The sequence below is a fragment of the Heloderma suspectum genome, chromosome 9 (genome assembly GCF_057233095.1).
Source record: "Heloderma suspectum isolate Gila_16-S chromosome 9, 16-S_ref, whole genome shotgun sequence".
Classification (NCBI taxonomy): Eukaryota; Metazoa; Chordata; class Lepidosauria; order Squamata; family Helodermatidae; genus Heloderma; species Heloderma suspectum.
Window position 1 is genome coordinate 36843634 of NC_139466.1, and position 27435 is coordinate 36871068.

The window sequence follows — 27435 nt, forward strand, 5'->3', positions numbered from 1 at the left end:
AGCATTCTTGTTTCCATTCAGGGGGAAAAAACCCCTCTTGGACTTTCCACGAAGCAGTGTTCAAGCCCCTGCAAACTGCCCTCGTTGTGGGACTGTGTATGGGAAATGTGCTATTAATTTGGAGGCTTTTTACGTACTGAAGCAAATCAGTTAGAAATTGCTTTGATGATATCTTCGTGTGTGAACTGGGGACCTGAGACACTGCAGCGGGCGGGGATTTCTTGCTTTGAGATCCAACATGAAACATCGTCCCGAGCTGAATGTTATTCCATGATTGTTCAGGTGGATAATAAAGACTCTACAGCCAACATTCCTTCAGTTAGTTAATACCTTAAAATATTGTTGGCCATAAATCAAAGGCTTTCAACATGTTGCGGGCCACTTTGGAGAGCCCGTGGACTGTTGGTTTTGTGCAGAATTGCTTTTTTCTACATCCAGATCTTTTTAGTACTCTTGGGGTTTCACCCTGCAAAACGTCAGGGCCAGCTCACACAATCCTCCAGCTGGAAATTTTATGCATACAGTGGGGCAGTTGGCCCATGGGGTCCTGCTATGCGGGGGTCATTAAGCCTTTGGTACAACCTGGTAGCCTTTGGTGTAACCAGTTGCACTGTTATGGCTGGACTTTAGTGTGCAAGTCCAGAGTTCCATGATCTAGAGCCCCCAAATGACCACCAGAGACAGTGACACGTGATGGGGGCAGCTGGTAGCGTGGGAAACAGGTCTGGCAACAGCAGTGCTGTAAAGGAGCCAACTTTCTGAGCTCCTGCTTTGTGAGCAGAACAAGACAAAGAGAGAGAAAGAATGGGGGGAAATGGGAGGGTTACAAGTTGAAGACGGCATAAAATTTCATTAATGAAGCAGGGAATCCGCCATAAAGGCCTTGTCTTGAAACACCCCCAAATATGGATCTCCTGACATTGCATCTGGCTTGGCGCAAAGTTTTTCTTTACAGATATATTCAAACTTTCCACCACAACCATAAGGACTGGGCTCCTCATGTTCCATCCATAGCCATTAAAAATCAATATTTTGCCATGGATTTCAATGGGATGTGGATTGCGCTGTTAGATTGTTAAGAAGAAATGACAGCAGAGATGCTAAATGATCAATTCTGCCCCAGATACCAGGTTCTGAGATGCATGGAATGTGTACATGCACCCAAAAGAAGCTGTCCTAGTTGTTTTAGCGATGTGGAATTCACATGTGATAAAACAGCCGTGAGAGATGCACATTCAGCCTGCCCTGGTGAATCTCAGTAGAGACACAGCAACTTCTATGGCTTGCAGTTCCTCATAGGTCACTGTTCTGATTATAATGCTTTTTTTTTTTTCTTCTCACAGTAGCAAGCCAAAAGGTGTGCGAGCTGGACTGATTTCATACAGAAGGATTTTGCAAATCCAAATATTACAAACTTTGGCAAGCAATGAAGTCAGCAAGATTGACTCAAAATAAACAAGAACCGGAAACATATTTTAAGTCTCACTGTCTCAACAGGACAGAGAAAGAAGGGCCAGCCTGTAGCTCAGAGCCCCTACTTTGCATTCAGAAGGTCCCAGGTTCAATTCCTGGTATCTCCAGATAGGGCCAGGAAACAATCCTCCCTGGAGATCTGTTGCCAGTAGGCAATCCTAGAATCTGACTCGGTATAAGGCAGCTTCCTATGTTCCTAGAAGGCCATTCTTGGGTCAAGCTCATAGGTAATGTTGTCACTAATGAGCACAGGCAGTTTTTCTCCAGAGGTTTGAATCCAGTTTTACCCTAGCCATAAAAATATGCACAGAACAGCTGGATTCTGGATTAGCTCTAGTTGTAGACCTTCCCTTGTGCTCATGGCAAGCTCCCTGCCTGAGAAAAAGGTTTTAAAATGGGAGATGTGCATTTATAAATTTATACAACCATACTTCATCAGGGGGTAAGGAACCACATGTTAAGTTGCAAAATGGCTCCATTGGTTGGAGGAGGCACATGCTGGTGATATCATAGGTCCAGCAGTGAGCCCTCTGCAGGGGTTTGGGCCTCATCAAGTGCCCCTGATGACGTCCCTTGGAGCCAGCCCTGGCCTTACTTGACACAGAAGTCAACAACATGCCAGACTACTGACACTTGCTTCTTGCAGCTTAAAATGTGCAGGAACTGCAGAGGTAGCATAGAACAACTTTCCCTGTCTGGGTGCCCTCCAGATGTCTTGGACTACAACCCCCATTAACTCCAGCCAGCATGTCCAGTAGTCAGAGGTTATGGGACCTGTAGTCCAACACATCTGGAGGGCACCACATTGGGGAATGCTGGCACAGGAATCTCCACAGCCACAAACATGCATTTCTGGCATTCTTCGATGTGTGTGAATTAGCGTTATGCTGAAAATTTCTCCCACATTTTTTCCGACCATTCTCATTCAATTTAATAGAAAAGAAATTGCTTTTGAAAAGACATTCAAAGGAGAAGAAAACTGTGGAGAAATTCTCATGGGATGAGTTTCAGGTTCTTGTGCGTATCCTACTTACGAGGTGGCCAAGGAATGTGCACAAGTGTCCTGCCTTTCATTGTACAACCAACCCTCTGGCAGCCTGTAGCCTCCTCAGCTTCCTGCACTTCATTTAAAGCCTAGGGAAGACGTCATGAGATAATTCCTCTCATTGGGCTTTTTCACATCAAGAAGTGCAGGCAGCCTGGGAGGCTGCAGAGCAATCGAGAGATGTGTAATAGGAAGAAAACACACACACAGCACCCTCAGGCACCTCGCAGTGATTAGGTAAGCTCAAAACCGCCGCAAAAATAAATGACAAAACACCCTGAGAATGACGCAGTGGAAGCCTCTTTCACGGAGGAAGAAAACTTTCAGGAAATTGGAGGACAGATTTTGGCTCAGCACTGGCTCCACCTCTTCCCAGGAGCTACATACAACACTGCCCCCCTCACACCTGCATTGTGGGGGATGCAAAATGGGGGCCAACCTGCCAACACAGTCAATGCTGTTGCCACTCGCAGTGGCAGCACAAAAAACCAAACCCCCTTAGGAACATGGAAAGAAGCTGCGCTACAACCCCTGACAATGGCGAGCACCTGAGAGAAACTGTCAGAAATGGATTGTCCTTCCCCCTTCACAATCAACACCACAAAGAGACAAAGTTTCAGGCTAATACTACTTTATTCTGCTAGAGACTAGCTTCTAAATGCAGATTCCAGGAAGCTCTCAGACTGCCTTAGGCCCTAAACAGCCAATCTGCGTTCCCTAATTAGAAGAGACGAACTGGAGGGTACTGAAGTTGCCACCAGTTTGGGCATGAACCTCACGGCCAGACTGGCTTTGCAGTGATGCCCCTCCCTTAGGGTGGCTCCCTCCTACGGTAGCTTCCAAGAGTGGCCATCCTGGCGGAGTGTCTGAGCCCTGCTCCTAATTTTTCCCGCTTTGCTTTCCAACGCGCTCTAGTGTCTCTCAAGTCACACCCCTCTTCCTCCTCCTCCTTGGAAACTTGAGTTCTTATGGTGGAGGGAGGGGGCAGGGACTCAGCATGGGCCATCTGTTTGTCAAGTCTTTTGGAGGAATCTCTCCCAGCATCTTGGCTCACTAGGAAGGGTTCCTCCCTTGGCCCCTGATCTAGCTGCTCCAACTCTGATTCAGAATCAGAGCTGCCAGACATCTCAAGGCACTTGGACTCATCCCTGACACTGTTGAGAATTTCTCTTCCCTCTGGAAAAATTTGGGTTAATTGTCTCCCCAATTTCTCTGCCCGCAAACAGGGTGGAAAATTTCTAGAGGCCAGTTGTGCACAGCTCTAGTGCAAATGTTGCTGGGTTCTTTCCCCACCTCCCCCCAAACCCTCTAGCAGGTCAACATCTAATCAGAAGAGCATTAATAATGGAAACACATCTCTCTACCTCGGCCGTGCTTATGTTTGTTGTTGAGGACAATTTGTACAATGGTTCCAGAGGCCTGTTGCATGTCCGGTAGGGCTCCTCTGTTACTTCTACCACCAGCGAATCGTGGGATATTGGCCGTTTGCCTGGGATTGTTGGGTGGCCCCTCATAATGGGAACGATGAGGTGAGTGCCTCTGTAGTGGGGAGAGAGAGAGAGAAGGAATGGGAGATTCTCATGAGAATGAAGGATTTAGGAGGGTGTTCTTATGACTTTTGGAGCCTCTGTTGTCAAGAACGCATTCCGAAAGGATAGCTGTGTCCAAAGGGATAGCTTTGTTTGCAGCAAAAATAACAAAGGACCCTGTAGCACCTTAAAGGCAAAAACATTTCTGATGACAGAAGCTTTGGTAGGCCAGAGCCAACTTTGTCAAATGCATGTAGTGGTCAATAAAGGGAGCCAGTGTGGTGAACTCCTGAACTCAGGAGACCTGGGTTCTAGTTCCCGCTCGGCCATGAAGCCTATTGGGTAACTGTGGGCTAGTCACTGACTCTCAGCTTAACCTGCTTCACAGGATTGTTGTGAGGATAAAATGGAGAGGAGGAGGATCATGTATACTGCCTTGGGTTCCTCACGAGAGGAAAAAAGGCAGGATATAAATGTAATAAGTGAGTAAATATTTATTTATTTATTTACAGCATTTATATACCGCTCCACATCTACACAGATTCTGGAGCAGTGAACAGCAAAAGATAACATGATAAAAAGAAAAAAGAAAGAAAACACCATATTAAACATTGTTATTTTTAAAAACTGAGTACCGATAAATCTGACGGATGGATGCATGGACATATAAAATAAGCAACTAAAAAAGCCAACAGAGATAGGCTTATAATTATTCAGTTAAACATTCACATTTAAATAAATAATTTTAAGCCTCTCCCTGTTTTGGCAGTCACTTATTTGCATATATTTCTGTGTGTCCATGTATCTGTCTGTCTTGTCCACTGTCCATTTTATGCATCTGATGAAGTTGGTTCCAGTCCACCAACGCTTTTTGCAATGGACTTCCTATCTGATTGCAACTCTGTCCTCAGATCTATCCTTGCCCATCCATTCCTATCCAAGCCACACATACACAGGAGAAAAACAACGGTGTTGCAAGGTCAGATACAAATATTGTCGGAATCAGTAACTCCTTTTGGAATCAGTTTTCTCTAGAAATGATTGTAGATGTCTGCTTTACCTTGTCCTAGACAAAAAGCCCACCACTTGAAGTATTTATTTCTTTATTTTGGGATACGCTGGGATCAAGATGTTTGTTATTTGGATTAATAAATAAAAGATCTCCTGGACTGCTTGCTTGTTTCCATTCTGTGAAGTTGTCCCTTTGGTTTGAGGGACCCCATTCTCCCATAAGAAGCCTGCCTAGATCCTCAGGAGAGTCTCTTCTTTCTGTCCCACGTAGGGTGGCCATATGTCTTACTCTACAACAGACAGTCCTCTATTTGAAGTGCTGTTGGAGGACGATCCTCTCTTTGAAGGTGTCTTCTATTTTGAAGGGCTGTGCAGTCCAAGTCCAGTTTAAAGATAAAGAACCAAGAGAGGGCAGCAGGGGCCTTGGAGTTGCCCATCAACAGTTGGCATCACCTGGACAGCAGACTAGGCTCTTCGGCAGTCTTTCCCCATTATGGTGAAATATACTGTATTTCTATTTAAATTATAGTAATTATTTCAAAATGGGCACTTGTACATTAATAATTAGCATATGCAAATTTTATGTAAAACGGTATCATCTTTTGTCGTCATTTTGGTGATGCATTTCCTCTTTTTATACATTTTCAACTTCGAACCAGACTTGGGCAGCCCATCAGATGGAGGACATCTTCAAATAGAGACCTGTCTTCTGTAAAGTAAGACACCTGGGCAGCCTATGTCCACAAAGAGGCCTCTAGCCATACTTGCCCCGGGGACTGCATTTCATAATCTACTCTGAAGTTTGGGGCTAGCAGAATGGAATAATTTCGTGTACTGCCAATTTTTTGTTTTGTAGTGGAATAGTGAGGAAAGATACCATACGCATATTCTGGGAGACACAGTGTATCTGGCCTTGACATGCCATCGCACAAGCTGCCTTGCATGTTCTGGCAACTTCTCCTGATAAGAAGTTAACAGAATAGCCTGCAGGGGCATGACTGCCTTGCTGTGGGCTGACACATCCAGAAGTCAGCATGTGCCGAGAGGTGACCACACAGGACAGAGCCTTCTCTGCAGTGGCCCCACACCTTTGGAACAAGTTGCCATTGGAGTCTGCCAGGCTCCGTCATTGCAGGCTTTTAAGAAGGCCTTGAAAACGTATTATTTTACCGTGGCCTTCTCTTAGTAACATATTAGGTAGAAATAATGAATGAATGAATGAATGATTAAATAATGGCACAATCCTATGGCGATGCCTGTCAGTCTCTGAACATGGAGGCTTACAGGTATCCCATGCAGAGTGGGAGGAGTGGTGGAAGTGATGTTCACCTCCATGCTCCTCCTGCTCTGCATTTTGGCTAGATGGGCTTTTTCACACATCTAGCTGGGGTGCATCAGAGCAGGATCAAAGGAGGCTGGGGAGGCTTTGGATACATCATATCCCAGCTTCCTCGGACCCCTCCCCTCCCTGCCCACTGGCATGCCCCCTTTGCCCCCTCTCCGAGGTCGCCTTTGCAACATTGGAGAGGCAGCTGGCATGGTTCTCTATGCGCTGGTGGGGAGGGGGCGGGGAGTGCAGATACCTGGATCTGTGGTTAGACATGCTGTCTCCGACCTTAGATCCAAGAATCTGAATTATCCTATGGCCCCCCAGACTCTGTCTAAGGGCTATAGGATTGCTCCCTAAATGTATGTCTTAGAAATCAAGTCAACTTCCAGATAAATAGCTGGAAAAAATGATGGCGGTGGATGGAAGCCAGTAAAAGCATATTTGAAGAAGTCCAGGAGTGGTCTCTGCCAGGGGCGGGGGCTGCTAGCAGCTGCCTGAGGATGCTAATCCTGGCCTTGCCATCACATCTGGGATCTGTAAAGAATTCTATCCCTTGTCAGATTACCTAGCGGCTTGGATTTCCTTTCCTTGCAGAGTTAAACACGCTTAAGCCCATTGATTCCAATGGGCATACACTCACTTAAGTCTGTTTTGGATTATGTCCATTATTTTGAGCAATGAAAACACACACACACGCACACAGGCACGCTTGTCAGCCTTTGTTTGCTTTTGTTAGGCTTTGCTCCTAAGATTTCAAAATACTGATCCTTTGCTCCAAATTACACTGTTATAACAATCAGTTATGCTGGACTGAAAACCTGACAGTTTGGTTTCATAATGCAGACACCAAAATCATTGCAGAGACAAGTTTAGTTCCTCGGTATGAACTTTATATCCCTGCTCTCTCCCTCCCTCCCTCCCTCCCTCCCTCCCGGGAAGAACTCTGCTCCAAATGTAAGCTGGGGGTGTGGGAAAGGGACGTTTGCTATCATCACTGGCCAGAGGACAAAGAGCTACTGCAGCCTTTACCAACCTGCTGCCCTACAACTCCCATCCCATCATCCCCATCCCATACTCACCATCCCCATGATGGGAGTTGTAGTCCAACACACCTGGAAAGCACTAGGTTGGGGATGGTCATAAGAAGACCCAGCTGGATCAGACCACAGGCCTATCTAATCCAGCATTCTGTTTGCACAGTGGCCAACCAGATGCCCAAATGGGAAGCCCAGAAGGAGGGCAGCAGACACCGTCCTACTCATGTTCTCAAGCAACTGGTATTGACAGGTATACTGCTTCCAATACTGGAGGTCATGTATAGTATCATGATTATTAGTAGCCATTAACAGCCTTATCCTCCATGAATCTGTCTAATCCCCTTTTAAAACCAACCAAGTTGGTGGCCATCACTACATCGTGCGACAGCAAATTCCATAGTTTAACAATGACAAAAGGCTTCCTTTTATCTGTCCTGAATTCCCCACCACTTAGTTGCACTGGATGATCCCAGGGTCTAGTATAATCCACATCCTCCACACCATACCTAATTTTATATACCTCTATCATGTTCCCACTTTCGCTAAGCTAAAAAGCCCCAATGTTGTAGCCTTTTCTTTTGGGGGAGCTGTGCCAGGTCCTTGACTATTTTCTTTGCCCCTTCCTGTACCTTTTCCAATGCTATCCTTTTGGAGGTGCCGGATGTAGTGATGGCCAGCAACCTATGAGGCTTTAAAGGGGGATTAGATCCATGGAGGATAAGGCTATCCATGGATACTGGTCACGATGGGCTATTTGTGAGGAAGGGTGGGATAAAAATAAAATCACTCACGAAAGAAAATCCCAGTTGCTGGAGAAACAGACTGGAAACAGTGACCAGAGTGCTATCAAATGCAACATATAGGCACATAAGCAATTGCTGAGGAGGTTCAACACAGCCATATGTGACTTCAAAAGAGGAAACTTCTCCAAAATGAGGGGGAATGGTAAAAAGCAAATTGAAAGGGAACTCAAGAGAATCAGTTATCTCCAGAAAGTGAATTAGACGAAAGCATGGAGGATAAGCCTATCAATGGCTACTAGTCATGATGGCTATATGCCACCTCCAGTATCAGAGGCAGCATGCCTATGTACATCAGTTGCCAGGGAACATGAGCAGGAGGGTGCTCTCGCCCTCATGTCCTACTTGTGGGGTTCCCACGGGGGTATCAGGTTGGCCCACTGTGAACAGAATGCTGGACTAGCTGGACCTTTGGCCTGATCCAGAAGAGCTCTTCCTATGTTTTTCTGTTTTCCAACACTCCATCCCTCCCCAAAGGCTCTCCAAAACTTGTGCTGATTCAGTGGCCACAGAAATGGATATAGATGTTGTTTTGATTGGCAAGACACTCTACTCCAACCACAGAAATAAGCAATCTTCTACGTTTCCTTTGCCACTAATTCTTTTTCTTAAACAAAGGATGTCTCCTAACCTTCCCTCCACCCTGAAGACAGGGCCATGAAATGTACTCTTGCCCTTGTTTGCATTTCAACTATTCATTGGCTGCAAAAAGAGAAACCAGGGCCTAAATGGATGGAGGAAATGAAAACACAAAAAGAAAAGAAGCTGCCAAAGAGGAGAAACAGAGCAGTCCTCTCCAAATTTCAAGTCACTGAACTCGGAAACGCACCACTTTCGTTTCCAATTAATTTAGTTGACTCCTCAACTTCCAGAGGATGTCTTCATGACAAAGATACATTTTGCTACCATGTCAATGTCTGCCAGAAATGCTCAGGGTGATACAGGATGGATGCGGAGTTAAAAACACACACAACAACCATCATTTTGGCAAGGTTTGCTCACAGCTCAGTGGGAATGTTCTTTTCTTTTTGATGAGATCATGGACTTGACTTACAGCTTCTCTGTTGGATGGCTGCCGAAAGATGTCACCATCTGAGTTGTCCCACGACAGCTCCCCATCACCTGTGTATAAAGAGACAATACTGTCAAGTATTACTGGAGCCAGTTGTGACACCCCAAGGTGATGTGGATCAGTCTTTTTCTGGGCCCTGATACTTTCACATGAATGCCCCCCAGAAGTCCATCCCATCATATTTCTGCAATAATCTGCAATTTTTTGTAAAAAAAATGCACAAAAAATTACATGTAAAAACATACTTAGATATGTATTTTTCAATGTGTTTTCACTCGAATGATGCATTTTAAACACATTTTCCCTCAAAATATACATTTAAAAATGTGTTTTGGGATATTTTTGAGCTGAAAATTGCACTGGAAGGTTCTGAGAGTGTTAAAGCCAGTAGATAACTAAGTTCTGATCCACACATTAGTCCAAGAGGTGTGGACAATAAAGAAATAATTAAAGGGATGCCGAAAACTTAAAAGCTGCCTTTCCCCTTAGCAGTTTGGGGTGGCTGGTGAGAATTGGGATCATTTAGGCCAGGGTTGCAGAACTTCAGGTCTGGGTGCCAAATCTGGCCCACCAGAGTTCCCTACATGGTCACGTCCACATCCCCTGGCTCCACCCTCTTTCCCCCAAACACCAATCTTTGGTGGTTTTACAGCTTTTGCATGGTTTTTCCTCCATTCTAAAAGGTCAAAATGCCCCTCTGAAGGTTTTGTTACGGGCAGTAAGAGCTTTAAGCTAAAATATGCTGGTTATTTTTGGCCCCAGCTAGGGCTGGTGTCAAGGGTAGGCATGGTTGGGCACCTGCCAAGGGCCCACACCCCAGCAAGGGCCCCTTACAATGAGCCCCCTGGAATTGCTTCTCCTCTTCCCATTGCAAATGGCTTCTCCCCCTGCCTCTTGCTCTGGCCCGGACAACAGTGGTGGTGAGAAGGGGGAGCACAGATGCCACGGCCTGCTTGCTCATTGACTCTCTCTGCCTGTCAAACAAGGTAGTGGTAGCAATGATGGGAAAGAGGATGAGGAGCGGAGGCAACTGGTGACAATGGTGGTGAGAAGGGAGACTCGCCAAAGGAAGGGACCCATTGTGGGTGTCTTGCCCAAGGGCTCTCAAAAACCTGGAGAAAGGACTGGGCCCACCTCTTTTACCTTCAACCCCACCCACCACTGCAATGTGGCCCCTGAGAGTTTCTCCGAAATGGAATTTGGCTCTCTGGCTGAAAGACGTTCTGCACCCCTGATTTAGGCAGTCAGTCATGATCCAAGACCCTGGAGGGCAAGGGCAAGAGATGGCTTAATACACTCACATACACACCCTATTCAGGCATTCCCAATCTATGCACAGAAAATACATGAGGAGGGAGAGAATGTTAGCGCAGCCCTTCCGTCATTGCATTTGTCACCCTGTGTCTGTGAAAGCTCCCCACATGGTCCACAACACGGTTTTTCCAGCATTCAAAGTCACATGGAGAGCCGCCACAAAGAGAGGGCAATGAACACAGTGACAGAGGGAGCTGGGCTAGCACAGTCCCTCTTGTCGCATGTTTAGTCTCCCCCGTTTTGGAATAGCTGAATAGGGCTGCACCCAGGGAAGTGGCATACAAACCCAGGTTTGGAGAGCAATGACGGCTCAAACGAAAGGCTTGCGGGACCTTGGACAGATCGCCCGGAGCGGACAACTAGCTCCAACCGAATCCAAGCTCCAACTGAGCGCTTTGTCTCTCCTGGCCCTGACTACCCCGCCCCTCAAGCTCCACCCTCTCGCTGAGGAGCAAAGATCCCTAAAGGGGCATCTCTTAGCCCTGGAGCCAAACAATCCATTGCCTCTTTGTTATTCCCAGCTGGTGCTCTCCCTGCAGTGGTAAGTGGACATTGTGGGATAGGAGATGCCTGGTATGATGAGTCCCTCGGAGGAGTCGGGCTGAATAGGAATGGTTTCTGGGTCTCCAGGGATTTGGGCTCCTAGGACTTCCAGGTGTAGGGTGGCCAGGTGCAAAGGAAGATGGGGCGATTGCACTTTTAATGGTAGTGTTGAAGAAGGAATTTCAGCAGGTATAGCTTGTCAGGCAAGCTGCACCTGCTGAAATTCTTTCCTTGCCTTCAGCTATTAAAGATGTGGAGCCCAGTTCTCTTTTTGCATCTGGCCACCCCACCTGGTGGCCAGATTCAGGCTTGGTGTTATGGCCTGCACTTCTGCAGATGGTGCTGGTGACCTGGATTGGTTTGATTCTTCCCCCTCCATGTCCACGTCATGACTACTACTTGAGACCCAGGTCATGTCAAAAGCTACATATTTTTTTCTCTCTCTCCCCGTCTCTCTGTGTATCCACATAACAACCCAATCCACACAGCAGCAAAGCGATTTAAACTCATTTCATTCACTTGAAAATGCTAGGACTGAATTGGCTTAAACCCAAGAACATGGCAAAAAATGTTTGCACATATGTAGCAAACACCATTCAGACTTTCAGGGGCTGCAGACTGACCAACAGATCATACGTCAGCCATTTTGCAGACATTTTCATGCAAACAAACTGCTCCACCAGAACCACACACAGAAGATCACTCTCTATGTGCCAAATTGAAGGGAGATTAGTTGAAATGATAATGATGACAACAACAACTATTTTCATGGCACTCATATTTTTCTAAATCTTCGGTCTGATTACTTGAAACAAACCTGAACATGATTTAAATAAAAACATCATTACTGTGGTTCCATGCTATGGGTCCTGAAAAACCTAACTGGGGTGTGGCATAGATGATGTACACAGACCAGGGTTGGATTTTGAAACTTTGACTCTTTAGTTCAAAATCCAACTCACCATATAAGGTTAAATTATATGCCAACGTACCTCAAAAGCTAAAAATAGCAGATAAGGAGCAGAAACCGGGAACTGGATAACCAGCTACTGTTTACCTCTTCAAATAGAAAACATGTATAATGAACTGTGGTCAGCCACAATCTCCATTATTTCTAGCATATTTTCTCTCAGGCTGAATCATATGCTCCTTTGTATTGGGTGACTCTCCACTAACATTTATTTAAGAATAGAACAAGAGCCCTGCTGGATCAGACCAAAGGTCCATTTGGTTTCCAACAGGGATTCCACCAAAGCTTGGAATTAGGCAGGATTTTTTGGTAGAATCTATTATGTTTGTAATGTCCATACCTGTACTGAGGTTGGATGGCTATCTAACAAACTCTAGTATTTTTGTTATTCAAACTGAGCTTGCATGACTAACACATCTAAATTCTGCCATTTCTGTGCATGTCCTGATATTAGTTAGCTGAACCCTTTCTGAGGGAAATGTAAATGTCCCATTTGTAATGCTGATGCTCATGGAATGATGTCACTTAACCCTTCATTTACTGGTTTCCAAACCAATCAGTGTAAAAGTTTGGATCTGAAAACTGGAGAAACAACCATGTATGTTAGTAGAGAGATTCAGCTATTGGGGGCTATAGAAATGTAATAAATAAATAAAATAAATAGTATCCATCCCTTGTTCAACATTCCCCCCCCCCACACACACACACTCATGGCTTTGTTTCTTTCCTTAGTTGCCCCAAGTTTGCTTTTATAAAAGAAAAATACATTTGAAGTTCTAAGTCATGGAACTCCCATGTCAGGTCTAGTTTGACCCTTAGTCAAATTTCAAAATGGTGCCTGGTCAGGCACAAGGGAGTCCAAATTGCTCTCCAGGAAGTTGCTCACCACCTGACAGGAAGGTGACCTTCAAAATTCAAAGGTTGCCTCTGCTATAGTAGTTTCTTTGCTGATTTCGGAGCCTGCGTCTGAAACAAAAGAATGCCATTCAAGTTCAGGGGTGTAGAATGTCTTTCAGCCTGTGTGGTGAATTCCAATTCAGAGAAGCTTTTGAGGCCACATTCCAGTGGTGGGTGGGGTCAAAGTAGGGATGCCGTGAGGGTCTACAGGGGTGATGGATAAGTGGACTCCCCTTCGCCTGAACTCCTGGACCCTGCTTGCTGAACTGCGGGGCATTCACAAACCTACTTGGCAAGCACCCCTCGGCAAATGCCTGGCAGCTGCCTGTCTTCCATTGTGCACAATGGGGGCTCAGGCACTTTTGGGTAGGTAATGTTGTGTAATTGGCAGCCATAAAGGGGCCATCTACACAACATTACAGGCGTGAATGCTCCATTCATGCCTGTAATGTTGTATAGATGGGCCTTTATGGCCAGCAATTATGCAACATTACCTATCCAGAAGTGCCTGAGCCATCATTGTTGTGCACAGTGGTGGCTCTCTAGGGAGGATGGGTGGCCCCGTGGCTTCGTTGGGTGCTTGCCAGGCCGCGATGAAATTCGTGTGCCACTGCAAGAAGGGACAGGCGGTGGCAGCAGCTTGGCGAGCGCCCAACGAAGCTGGGTGTGGGTGAGTCCGTCCATCCCTAGGACAAGGCAAAAGAGACAAGGCCAAAATGCCAAACATACCAGCCTGTTTGAGCGTAAAGCTCTTCTCGCCGGTAATTAAGCCTTAGGAGAGGCATTTCAACCTTTTAGAATGGGGAAAAAAACTGCACAAAAGCCGGGAAACCAGCAAATGAGTGGTGGTTGGGGGGAAAGAAAGGGTGTGGGGAAAGGGGGTGCAGCCACCTGGGGAATCCTGGAGTGCTGGATTGGGGCCCCAGGAGGGCTGGACTGAGTTCTAGAGGCTAAAACACCATGCTTAATTGCTGAGCTCTCTCAAGACATTGATAAATTCTGCAGGCAATATTCGTTTGTTTTACCTCTGCAAGCTGGGCAGCAGGAATCAGGCACGGACACTGGAGAGGAGCAAGTTAATTTGGGACAAGTCTTCAAGCCACAGTATACATTTCCTTCCTGCCATTAAAAAAAGAGGCAAAAACAAGACCCATTAATGCACGATATAGAGACGTTGATCCCTACAGCAGATGGTTGCTATAGCAGCAAAGAATCCAAACTGCATTCTTTACCTTTTATGAAGTGTTCTTTAATTGCAGTGAAGCTTAAGCAGGACAAGCTGCTGTGTATATGAAGGAAAGATCTGGAACCCTCATAACATCCTCATGCCATTGACCTCTCAATAACCCAGATTCAAAGGAAGATGGCAAACATTAGCAGGTGCATCTTTTCGAACCCCTGCAGTGCTAGGACATGAGTGACAAGCCAAACCTTCCCAAATACCCTATTCTTGTGGCTTTCAAATTGTATTTGGGGGAACCCTGAGGTTCCCTGGAAGCTTATCAAGGGTTCCTCAATGAGATCAGTAATGGTAAATAAGCTTCCCTGAGAGTAGGGATGGGAGATGTTGAGTTCAGTTTTTTGATGAGAACGCCACAAAATTCACAATCTTCATAAATGGGATGAAAAGAACTTGAGATTTTAACAAAAATTGAATGTGGGAGAAACCAAAACTGCAGATTTGTCCATCCAGGCTTGCAGCTTTGAGCGTTTAGCTCTTCAAAGTCTGGCTTTGAATCCCTGTGTGTATTTACCTATGGGTCGGGGGCTGAGTTAGGGCTGCCCCCTCTTTTTTTCTGACAGGCTCCTCATCTTTAACAGCTATACGGCATGCAGGTCCTCTCCATACTGGGAATAGCTGAACCTATTGAATTTGGCTAAGTGTAGATGGATGAGAATTTTGTTTTGGTTTGGTGTTTGATAAGAACTTACCAAAATCTGCAAATTTTGCCACAGACAGATTGGAACTTCAGATTAAGTATATTTGAATGTCAGAGAAGCCAAAACTGAAAGATTCAGCCATCCTTACTTGAGCGGGCCTACATTTTTGAGATGCTGTCTTTTAAAACAGCAGGGAGAAAAAAGAATCCTAGCTGGAGATATTTGAGAAGGTTATTTGTTGTTACCCCCCCCCCATCCCCAGGTCTCATTTGTGGCCATTCATTAACTTCCCACATGTCATGTCCATCAGAGGTGTAGACTTCCCTTTTTAGGCAGTAGTCCCCAAAATCCTAGTCTGGATTTAAGACCAAGATTTCTACTGGGGAGATTAAGATGTTGAAGTTTTATTTTATTTTATTGTATGTATGTATGTATGTATGTGATATATACCCTGCCTTTCCATCAAAAACATTGCTGGCTAAGAGTAATAAAACCAAGATTAAAACAAACTTCATTAAAACAATCATAAAAAACAAAGATTAAAAACACAAATTAAAAAAACACAACAGTAAAAGAAATTTAAAACAAACACACAAACACACAGCACCAAAGCCAATAGAACCCACTTCAGTAACAGACCAGCTTACAGGCCAAAGGTCTGCTTGAATAAAGATGTCTTTGCCTGCCTGTGGAAGGACCTCAGAGAGGGAGCCACTCCAGCGTCCCTTGGCAAGGAGTTCCAGAGCCTGGGATCTTCCACCAAGAAGGCCTTCTCTTGCGTCCCCACCAAGCACACCTCTTATGGCAGTGAGACTGAAGAAAGAGCCTCCCCATAAGACCTTAAAATCTAGGCAAGCTTGTATGGAAGAAGGCAGTCTTTCAGGTAGCCTGATCCCAAGTCATATAAGGCTTCATACGTCATAACCAGCATGTTGGATTGTGCCTGGAAGCAGACAGGTAGCCAGTGAAGCTAAGATCTAAATTTCCTGGGGTGATTTTGATGCTAAAGATGGCACTCTTGCCCAGGGTCAAGAGTAGGGATGTTCAGGCACCTGTCGAGGGCCTGCACCCCAGCAGGGGCCCACTGACAAAGAGCCCCCTGGACTTGCTCCTCCTCTTCACTTGCTTTGTTCCCCTGCCTCTCGCTCTTGCTCAGACAACCATGGTGGTGGTGGTGAGGAGCAGGAGATGCTCACTGGCTCTCTGCCTGCTTCCTACACCACTGCTGGTAGATGTGCATTGGCCTTTAGGGAAGGCCCAGTAGGCTTTTCTCACACAAGCACACAGCAGAGGGTAGCGCAGTTGTGTTACTTACAGAGCAGCTGCACTGGGCACATTGGTTGGCTTGTCTGTTTTGGAAGAGTCCCTCTGCCACAAACATCTCCCCATGGTGGTAGGTTGTGCCATTGTATTCACAGGACTTCCCAGTGACCTTACTGCCCACGGAAAATAGTGAATCATCTGGAAAAGATGTGGCGGGGGGGGCAGGGGGGAGAAGGAATTAACAAAACAAAACTGTATAAAGAGGCTTCACTGTGGCAAAAGCAAACAATAAAATAAAAATAAATAAAATATTAACAACTCTCCAGTGGAAAAAGGTTCCCAGAGTGGCTTACAAAGATTAATAATGAGACAGTCCCTGCCTTCAGGTTTATAATCTATAAGCCACAACACAAAAGGAAAAGGGATTGGGAGGGAGGAGGAAAAAGCAAACTCAGGCACTGGTTCTTAGTTACAAAGTTCTTAGAGGTGTTCTTTCTGGTAGGAAAGGGCAATAAGCAAGTTCCCTGCAGCTGCTCCCTCATTGGCCCATGTCAGTCTCCCCTTTGCCATGATGTTCTTCCTTGGAGGCCGGAGGTGTAGCCTACCAGGGGCCCTTGGATCTCTGGCTGATGGATGAGGCCAAAGTCAGCCTCTTAGGGCAACTGTCAAGGGCTCCCCAACTTTCAGAGGACACCTATCCGGGCTCAGCCACTGCTTTCCTGTCGAGGAGATTAATTTCATGATGGGCAAGGGGAATATACGTGCTCATGCTGAGTTACAGTAGGGCAGCTTTCCTGTACCTGGTGCCCTTTATATATTTTGGACTCCAACTCCCATCAGCCCCAGCCAGCACAGCCAGTGGTCAGGGATGATTGGGGTTATAGTCCAACACTGGGTCAACTGGACCTAGAGTCTGAGGATTTCATCTCTTTGAGCATGTATTTCTTAGGATGACAGCCCAGAATTCTGACTGGGGTAACCTCAAGCTGTTGCTGATTCCTTACACCAGCCCCATGTTACAATAATTATGTGTAATGTGCTTCTAGGGCCAAATTCCAACCTGGGAAATGTCTTGGAGGCACCATTCCATCTGTGGGCGGGGCCAAAGGCAAAGTGAGTAGGGCCAAAGTGTGGTTCTTACTGATTTTACTTCTACTCAGAAATAAGCAGGACACACCTCAGCATGTCTACTCACAAGTAAGCAGGACTGAATAATTAAGCTGCGCTTTCAAATATGATCCCAAAGACCCATCCCCTGCATGTCTACTCACAAGTAAGCAGGACTGAATAATTAAGCAGCGCTTTCAAAAACGATCCCAAATACCCATCCCCTGCATGTCTACTCACAAGTAAGAAGGAAAAGCCTATACTTTAGGCTGAGGTATGGCAATGTATGCCATACCTCAGCCTAAAGGTATGGCAATGAAGGGGAATGTTCCCCTTCATGGATCACTGCCTTGTTGTGGCGAAGGGGCTTGCGTAACCCAGTGAAGCCATAAGCTATGCCAAGCAGGGCCACCCAAGACGGACAGGTCATGGCAGAGAGTTCTGACAAAATGTGGTCCACTGGAGAAGGCAACCCACTCCAGTATTCTTGCCAAGAAAACCCCATGGAATGTATCACAAGGCTAAAAGAGATGACACCGGAAGATGAGCCCCTCAGGTCGGAAGGTGTCCAATATACTACTGGGGAAGAGCAGAGGGTATTTCCAAGTAGCGCCAGAAAGAGCGAAGCGGCTGGGCCAAAGCCGAAAGGACACTCAGCTGTGGATGTGTCTGGTGGTGAAAAGAAAATCCGATGCTGTAAAGAACAATATTGTTTAGGAACCTGGAATGTCAGATCAATGAATCAAGGTAAGCTGGAGGTGGTCAAACATGAGATGGCAAGATTGAACATCAACATCTTGGGAATCAGTGAACTAAAATGGACAGGCATGGGCGAATTTAATTCAGGTGACCATCATATCTACTATTGTGGGCAAGAATCCCTTAGAAGAAATGGAGTAGCACTCATAGTCAACAAAAGGGTGGGAAAAGCAGTACTGGGGTACAATCTTAAAAATGATAGAATGATCTCAGTACGAATCCAAGGCAAACCATTCAACATCACAGTAATTCAAGTCTATGCCCCAACCACTGAGGCCAAAGAAGCTGAGGTTGATCGGTTCTATGAAGACCTACAACACCTTGTAGAACTAACACCAAAAAAAGATGTCCTCTTCATCATAGGGGATTGGAATGCGAAAGTACAAAGTCAAGAAATCACTGGGATAACAGGCAGGCATGGCCTTGGTGTACAAAATGAAGCAGGACAAAAGCTAATAGAGTTTTGCCAAGAGAACACGCTGATCATAGCAAACACTCTTTTCCAACAGCACAAGAGACGACTCTACACATGGACATCACCAGATGGTCTATATCGAAATCAGATTGATTATGTCCTTTGCAGCCAAAGATGGAGAAGCTTTATACAGTCAGTCAAAACAAGACCTGGAGCTGACTGTGGCTCAGATCATGAGCTTCTTGTTGCAAAATTTCAGCTTAAATTGAAGAACGTAGGGAAAACCACTAAACCATTCAGGTATTACCTAAATCATATCCCTTATGAATATACAGTGGAGGTGAGGAATAGATTTCAGGGATTAGACCTGATAGACAGAGTGCCTGAGGAACTATGGACGGAGGTCCGCAACATTGTTCAGGAGGCAGCAACAAAATCCATCCCAAAGAAAAAGAAATGCAAGAAAGCCAAGTGGCTGTCTGATGAGGCTTTACAAGTAGCTGAGGAAAGAAGGGAAGCGAAAAGCAAGGGAGAAAGGGGAAGATATATCCAACTGAATGCAGAGTTCCAGAGAATAGCAAGGAGAGACAAGAAGACCTTCTTAAATGAACAATGCAAAGAAATCGAGGAAAACAACAGAATGGGAAAGACTAGAGATCTCTTCAAGAAAATCGGAGATCTCAAGGGAACGTTTTGTGCAAAGACAGGCATGATAAAGGACAAAGAAGGCAGGGACCTAACAGATGCTGATGAGATTAAGAAGAAGTGGAAAGAATACACAGAAGAACTATACAGGAAAGATCTGAATGTCCCTGATAGCCATGAGAGTGCGGTCACTGAACTTGAGCCGGACATCCTCGAGAGTGAAGTCAAGTGGGCCTTAGGAAGCATTACTAACAACAAAGTAGTGGAGATGACAGTATTCCAGCTGAGCTATTTAAAATCGTAAAAGATGATGCTGTTAAAGTGCTGCATTCAATATGCCAACAAATTTGGGACACTCAACAATGGCCACAAGACTGGAAAAGGTCAGTTTACATTCCAATTCCAAAGAAGGGCAACGCCAAAGAGTGTTCAAACTACCGCACAATTGCGCTCATTTCGCATGCCAGCTAGTTGATGCTCAAAATCCTACAAGCTAGGCTTCAGCAGTATGCGAACCGAGAACTACCGGAAGTACAAGCTGGGTTTCGAAGAGGCAGAGGAACTAGAGATCAAATCGCCAACATTCGCTGCATCATGGAGAAAGCAAGAGAATCCCAGAAAAACGTCTATTTCTGCTTCATTGACTACGCTAAAGCCTTTGATTGTGTGGATCACAACAAACTGTGGCAAATTCTGAAAGTGATGGGAGTACCAGACCACCTTACCTGTCTCCTGAGAAACCTGTACGAGGGTCAAGAAGCAAGAGTAAGAACCAGACATGGAACAACCGATTGGTTCAAAATTGGGAAAGGAGTACGACAAGGCTGCATATTGTCACCCTGCTTATTTAACTTATATGCAGAGTACATCATGAGAAATGCCGGGTTGGATGAATCAGAGGTCGGAATTAAGATTGCTGGGAGAATTATCAATAACCTCTGATATGCAGACGATACCACCCTAATGGCAGAAAGCGAAGAGGATCTAAAGAGCCTCTTGTTGAGGGTGAAAGAGGAGAGTGCAAAAGCTGGTTTGAAACTCAACATTAAAAAAACCAAGATCATGGCATCTGGCCCTATCACTTCCTGGCATATAGAAGGGGAAGAAATGGAAGCAGTGACAGATTTTACTTTCTTGGGCTCCAAGATCACCACAGACGGTGACTGTAGCCATGAAATTAAAAGATGCTTGCTCCTTGAGAGGAAAGCTATGGCAAACCTAGACAGCATAATAGGAAGCAGAGATATCACCTTGCCGACAAAGGTCCGTCTAATCAAAGCTATGGTTTTCCCAGTAATAATGTATGGCTGTGAGAGCTGGACTATAAGGAAGGCTGAGCACCGAAGAATGGATGCTTTCGAACTGTGGTGCTGGAGAAGACTCTGACGAGTCCCCTGGACTGCAAGGAGGTCAAATCAGTCAGTCCTAAAGGAAATCAACCCTGACTGCTCCTTGGAAGGACAGATACTGAAGCTGAAGCTCCAATATTTTGGCCACCTAATGCGAAGAGAAAACTCTCTGGAAAAGACCCTGATGCTGGGAAAGACTGAAGGCAAAAGGAGAAGGGGACGGCAGAGGATGAGATGGCTAGATAGCATCACCAATGCAATGAATATGAACTTGAGCACGCTCCGGGAGAGAGCGGAGGACAGGAAGGCCTGGCGTGCTATGGTCCATGGGGTCACGAAGAGTCGGACACGACTGAACGACTGAACAACAACAACAAATGGCAATGTTAGTACTGGGAATGTTAGATGTTTCCTTTCATACACAGCCGCTTGCAGTCAAAAGTGCTTTTGGGGGAAGGGAATTAACAAAGTGTTTGTTTTCTGGAACCTGCATAATGGGCATGCAAGGAATCCATGGGTTTGGAAGCTCAGCGCAAAAGGAACTGTCTTCCTTGACCTGAAAAATTCATGGGTGGCTGCAGTCCTTCCACATCTGTGGAGTAATATCACGTAAAAAGAAACTCTCTGGAATTATTATGCTACTGAGGAATGTCAGAGTGTTTTGTTGCTGTTGTTTCATTTGTTACGCTGGGCACTCAACCAAAGGAGCAAGAGGTTTCAGATTATAGGCATATGAGCTAAATGGTGACATTTTGAGGCCCCAGTGTAAACCATTGATTTTGGCATGCTGGTACCTCAAGTCTTTGGAAGAAAGAGGAAAAGTAAATGTCAGGACCTCTGTGTTGTACAATATGTATGAAATTCAATACCTTACAGGCTTGTATGCATGTGTGATTCCCTACGGCCAGGAAAGCACATTTTAATGTTTATACTACCTTCGCACGGGTTGGAACAGTCCATAGTCTGATACAATGAAGCCTTCAAGCAAACTTACACAAATGACAGAGTTGGACACATTACACCTCTTTGCCTGAGTAACGTCATGCCTGCTGGCACCCCTAGGCACAGCCCCTGCCATAGTTTTCCCCTTAGCCCCCTGAGGGAGGGGTCTGTCCCATTCCCTTGAGAGGGGGCCTGCCCCGCCCGCACAGAAGGGGGCAGGAGGCAGGTGTAAAACTCTGTCCCTCGGCCTGCTAATCACCTGTGGCTTCAGACTGTGTGGACTGCAGAGCTATGTGCTTATTAGGAAAGTCCACCCCCATGGATGAAGATGTTACCACAGGCTTCAGCCACAAAGACACATTAGAATTAATTAAGGGTGCAATCCTATGGATGTTTAGACAGAACAAAATCCAGCATTCCCCACATCTGGAAGACACTGGGTTGGGGAAGGCTAGTTTACATCTTTAAAGGCTCAGTCCTATGAACCATGTTCCTGGTGGTTCCCCATGGCCCAACTGGTGTCCTCCAGGAGCAGAGCCGTCAGTGTGGTGGCCCCCTTCCTGCAGAATTCCCTGCCTTTGGAGGTCAGGCAGGTGCTAACGTTGTGTTGCTTTTGGTGCCTCCTGAAAATATGGCTATTTCAGGAAGCCTTCTTCAAGTGACTGGCTGCAGTGTATCAAACTTGGTTTTTATCAGAACTCTGTTTCTTTTTTTAAAAAATGTTTGAATTATTTTAACATGGTGTTCTTATTCTTTATCCTGTTGCTGTTCACTGCTCCAAGGTCTTTGGATGCAGAACAGTATACAAATACTGTAAAATAATAAATAAATAAATAAATCCATCCATCCATCCATCCTATACTGGCTGGGGGATGCTGGGAGTTTCTGTCTAAACATGCATAGGATTGTGCCTTAATGCAATTAATGCACTTAAAAAACAAAATAACCCCAAGATGCACACTCCCACAGTCCTTTTAGTATTCATGCCATGTTTCAGGAGTCTAGGTTTCATGGTCCTGGCGTTTTGGCGCTGATGGGTGGATGGATAGACAGACACACGTCCTCTTTTATTATGATGGATAAGAATTATACATTTTTGTTGTCACATATCCTGTGCCCCAAATATTAAAACATTCCACATTTTGAGAGGCAGTTCTGTTGCTGGTGTTGTGCCACTAGATAGAGACACAAGGGACCTACAAAGCTACAACACTAAAGGAGCAATGCTATGGCTGCTAGACAGTGTCTAGGCGGCCATAGGATATCCGGTTTTCCAGGAACTGACCTTGGAGAACCGACCTCCTGGCATTTCCACACTGCCTTCAGCCCCATCCTCTGTGCTCGCAAGAGAAGTGCGGAGCGGCCAAAAAGGGGCGTTTCGGGGCGGGGAGGGTGGAAATGCCTGTATGACACATCCAATGTGTTGTCTGGCAGCCTCCTTCCCCGCTCAGCCCTCCCATGGCTAGACAGCCGCAATCGGCTGCCTAGCTGAAAATGCAGGGCAGGAGGAGCGTGGAAGGAGCGATCCCCTCCACGCTTCTCCTGTCCTGCATTGGATAGGCAGTCGCCTCTGAGTTTGGAGGCAGCCGCCTATCTGAATAGGATTGCGCCCTAAATCCAATTTCACGGCACACCAGTAACCTGGGCACACACTCAGAGAGCAAATAGGATTTAGCGGGCACATCAAAGGGCATGAAGGGAAAGGGTGAAGCAATCCTTCCTTCCTCCCCCCTCCCCTCCCCAATGCTTCGGTTCACACAGGCAGCTTCCTGAGCTGCTTTTTATGTAGAAACATGTGGGAGAGCGCTGTTCACATCTGTCCCCTGAAACATTTACTTTGGCCCTTTATCCAGCTCTCTCCTGTTTGCCTCTGTTCTGAAACAATTTCCTTTGGCAAAGATTAAGGCTGCAATCCTATACACACGTACGTGTGGAGTGAGCCCCATTGAACTTAATGGAGCTTACTTCTGAGTAGACAGGCCTAGGATTGTCCTTACTCCAGAGCTCATTCTGTTGCTGATTTTAGCCCCAGAACATCTGGGAGAGATGTCAGAAAGTCTATGGTCACTTGTTGTTGTGGTCCGTCCCCCGCCTTACAAGTTATTTTTTTTTCCATGGCAATATTAAGAGTCGCCCGGCGTCTGTCATTTGCCGACAGGGTTGTGGGTTTCCACTGCCAAATGAACACATGGGCATGCTAGACGGATCTTAGCAGCCAGCCTGTTCTATGGAGCAGCCTGCTTTGCAAAACGCTTGTGCTTTTAATAACAGCCACACAATCCATCACTCGAATGTGGAAAATTGGCTATATTTAGAAATGCTTGGCCTCCAGAGTTTTGGGGATGGGACAATGAATTCAGAAGAAAAGAGGACAACAGGAACATAGGATGCTGCCTTACACCAAGTCAGACCCAGTGGAGGCTGGTGGCTCCGATTTTGGTGGGGCTGTTAATCCATTCTGGGTTTCAATCAGAACCAGCCGAAACTCTAAAGATGCTATCTAAAATGCTGAACCTATTTTGAGGACAGAGTTCAGCTCCTTGGATAGCTCCTTTAGCATTCTGGCTCATTCTGACTGAAACCCAAAATGGATTCACAGCCCAAATGAAATTGGAACCATCAGTCTCTGCTGCTCAGACCATTGGTCCATCTAGCCCAGTACTGTCAACACTCCCCAGGGTTTCAGGAAGGGTTTTTTTCCCCCAACCTACCTGGAGATGCCAAGGATTGAACCTAGGAACTGATGGCCAGTGTGGTGTTGTGCCTAGAGCAACCTTCCCCAACTTGGTGCTCTTGAGATGTTTTGGACTACAACCCCAACATCCCTGACCATTGGCTATGTTGGCCTGGGCTGATGGGAACTGCAGTCCAAAACAACTGGAGGATGCCAGGCTGGGGGAAGGCTGGCCTGGTGTGCCAGATTTAAGCTGAGGGAGACTTGAGTTTGAATCTCCACTCAGCCCAGAGCTTATTGGGGGACTTTATGCCCATCCCTATCTCGCAACCTACCCTACCTCGGAGGGCTGTTGTGGGAATAAAATGGCATGGGGGGGGGGGCTCAGTTTCAAGCTAGACTAGCAGAAGCAGACCAAAAATCATCAAGTGAAGCAAACGCATACAAAACAGGTTGGAGAATTTAGTGGTGTGTGTGTGTTTAAAACAGTGCTTATGTATACATAGGCCAGTGTATGGGAAAGGGAAACACTGAGTCACACATGTGGGCTGCATAGAATTCCGTTTATTCCAGCCTGTGGCAGCCAGTACCAACTGGAGGTAAGCTGATACATGTGCAGAGCAGACTTCTGGACACTGTTGCTTAAATTACCACATGAAAAGAGCTTGTTGGGGCCTTCTAGTGGTAGAAGACATAAGCCTCCAAGTTCTGACTGTTCTAAGGAACGGCATCTGAACCAGGCACTGAGGACATCAATATGTCGATGGCTGTATTCACACACACAGACATTATCTGCCTGATGCCTGCACCATCAAGTGATGACTTGCATGTGTGAATGGGTGACCTGTCACTATTCTAATGCCATAGACAGCCTGTTCACATCCCCTCGAATCATCTCAGACCCAGCTTTTCTCAGGAGTCAGCCCTGCCAGTCATCAGCTGCCAGTCATCAAACAAACGGACAAGCACAGAGAAAGGAAGAGTCCTGAATGAGGGGCAACTCTATGAGCTCAAACAGAAGACCAGAAGCCTCCAATGATGTATCCCTTCCTGGGCTATACCATTCCATAGAGCAGTGGTGCCGGTGGGGAATCAAATGTTTGAAGGAGAGATTCAGCGACCACTAGCTGCAATTGCTGGCCAATGTGGCCAGGTATTCTACTTTACGCAAGATGGCCCTCTATTTGACAAGCTGTCAGAGGACAGTCCTATATTTGAAGGTGTCCCTGAACTGAACCTACCCAGACACTACGTTCAACATCTGAAGCCTTCCTCCGAGGGACACCTCTAAGGGAGGCTCAGAAGGTGGCAACAAGGACGAGGGCCTTCTCAGTGGTGGGCCCCGTCAGTGGAATGAGCTCCCCACTGAGGCCCGCCTGGTGCTGATACTGCCATCTTTTTGGCACCAGGTTAAGACTGCCCTCTATTCCCAGGCGTTTAATGGCATATGATGGAGCACTGTCTTGAACAGGTCTGTTATTTTAAAATGTTTATTGAAATTGGGTTTAGCTGTCTAAATTGTTTTAAATTCTGTATGTTAAATTTTTTTAGACTATGTCTTTATCACGATGTTGTATTTTGTAATGTTGTTTGTATTTTTTATGAATTGTTGTGAACTGGCAGAGACCTTTGTCTACTGGGCAGTATAGAAAAAAATAATAATAATAATAATAATAATAATAATAATAATAATAATAATAGTAATAATATAATTGATGGGCTGCCCCGACCAAGTCTGACTTAAGGAGGGGGAGCAGCAGGGGCCTTGAAGTTGCCCATCAGGAGTTAGCCCTTGGACAACAGACTGAACGGGCAGACACACAGGTCATCTGGTCAGCCTTCCTCACTATGGAAGGAAATATGAGGAAGAAATATATTGTATTTCTGTTTAAACTATACTTATTATCTCTGAATTTGCATTTATGCATATAAACTGGCATATGCAAATGTGATGTAAATTGGTTCTTTTGCCCTCTTCTTCCGTGATGCGTTTCCTCTGTTTTGGTGATGTATAAACGATCACCCTACTGGTGGTAGGCTGCTTGAGTGGGCTGGTGGTGTTGTGGCCTCCCAGCCTTTATTGTCCTTTTCTGCAAGGAGCATCAGACAGCATACATATTCCTGCCAAAATTTTATCCTCACAACGACTCCATGAGGTAGGTTAAGCTAAGAGCTAAGAGCTTAGTGACTGGATCAAACTACCCAATGAGCTTGGTGGTTGAGTAGAGACTTGAACCTGGACCTCCCAAAGTCCAGCATTCTAAAAGCTATTCCTCACAGGCTCTGTCCTGCCCAGGAAAAAAATTGTGTTTTGTGCACTCCTGGTGTACATGCTGGCCACATTCAGATGAACATGAGGAGAGCCAAGAAGAAGGGAGCTGAGACTCAGACGCAAGCTCTCAGTTCTCCCTTCACATACTGAGGGCTTTAGGGAACATCGGAAGCTGCCTTCTACTGAGTCAGACCCTGGGTCCATCTAGCCCAGTACTGCCGACACTGACTGGCAGCAGCAGCTGTCCAGGGTTTCAGGCACAAGTTTTTCCTGCCCTACCTGGAGATCCCCTGGACTGAACCTGGGACTTTCTGCATGCAAAGCAGGGGCTCTGCCACTGAGCTACAGCGTCTTTCTAAACTGGCAACCTGTTTGCCAGCAAAGCATAGTTTGCTGTTGCAACTTGATTGTGCTTTGGGATCTTGGACGATTCCCAATGTAGAAGCAAACTATGAGTTTTACCAAACCCATAGTTTGCCGTGATGAGATGCAGCAACACATGATAGTGTGCTACTTGGAGAGGTGGCATGGAGACAGAAGCAATCAGAAGTTGTAAAAATTGCATTAAGCTCATTAAAATGTTAAATGATAATACAATTAAAATAGCAAAAGTTTTAAACAACAAAAGGAGACGTTTTAGTATAACCAGGGTCATACATTTTCTTGACACCAACATACTTCTGTTTGGGGGGTTGTTTGTTTTTAACAAGGTAGACTTCTTCTTTTAACTAATGAATGTCGGAACTACTGGGCAATGATAGTTTCAAAGATGACGGGAAACTTTCCAAGGACTTAAATGTGCCTTGAAGAAAACCGAAAATCCATCTGTAGATGGATTGAACCCCTGAAGTTCCAGCCTCAAATCCTTAAGCATACAGTAATTTAATAGTTAAATAAAATAGAAAGTGATTTGGGTGAGGGCTCAAGATTTTCTTTCTAAACTCAACTCACTTGTGTTGCTTTTGAGCAGGGGCTGAAAGCGGTGAGAAGGGATTGGGAAGCGATCCAGCGCCAAACAACTACAAACGTGGGCTCTAACTGCATCCATATGTGTGTGCAACCTTAAGAGGCAGGTGTCAAACATATTATGCTACCCAATGCTGTTTG

At 45.8% G+C, this 27435-nt stretch overlaps 1 protein-coding gene across 2 annotated transcripts in view; it reads right to left on the reverse strand.

The window, feature by feature from the left end:
* The window catches only part of CHRDL1 (chordin like 1), a 65382-nt gene that overhangs the window by 15516 nt on the left and 22431 nt on the right, over positions 1–27435 (reverse strand). For both annotated transcript variants that reach the window (XM_084813351.1, XM_084813350.1), the window contains exons 4-7: positions 16218–16363; positions 14047–14140; positions 9280–9347; positions 3883–4057 (exon numbers count right to left, since the gene is read on the reverse strand). In XM_084813351.1, coding sequence (XP_084669477.1) covers positions 3883–4057; positions 9280–9347; positions 14047–14140; positions 16218–16363 — 483 coding nt within the window. The remainder of the gene's footprint in view (positions 1–3882; positions 4058–9279; positions 9348–14046; positions 14141–16217; positions 16364–27435) is intronic.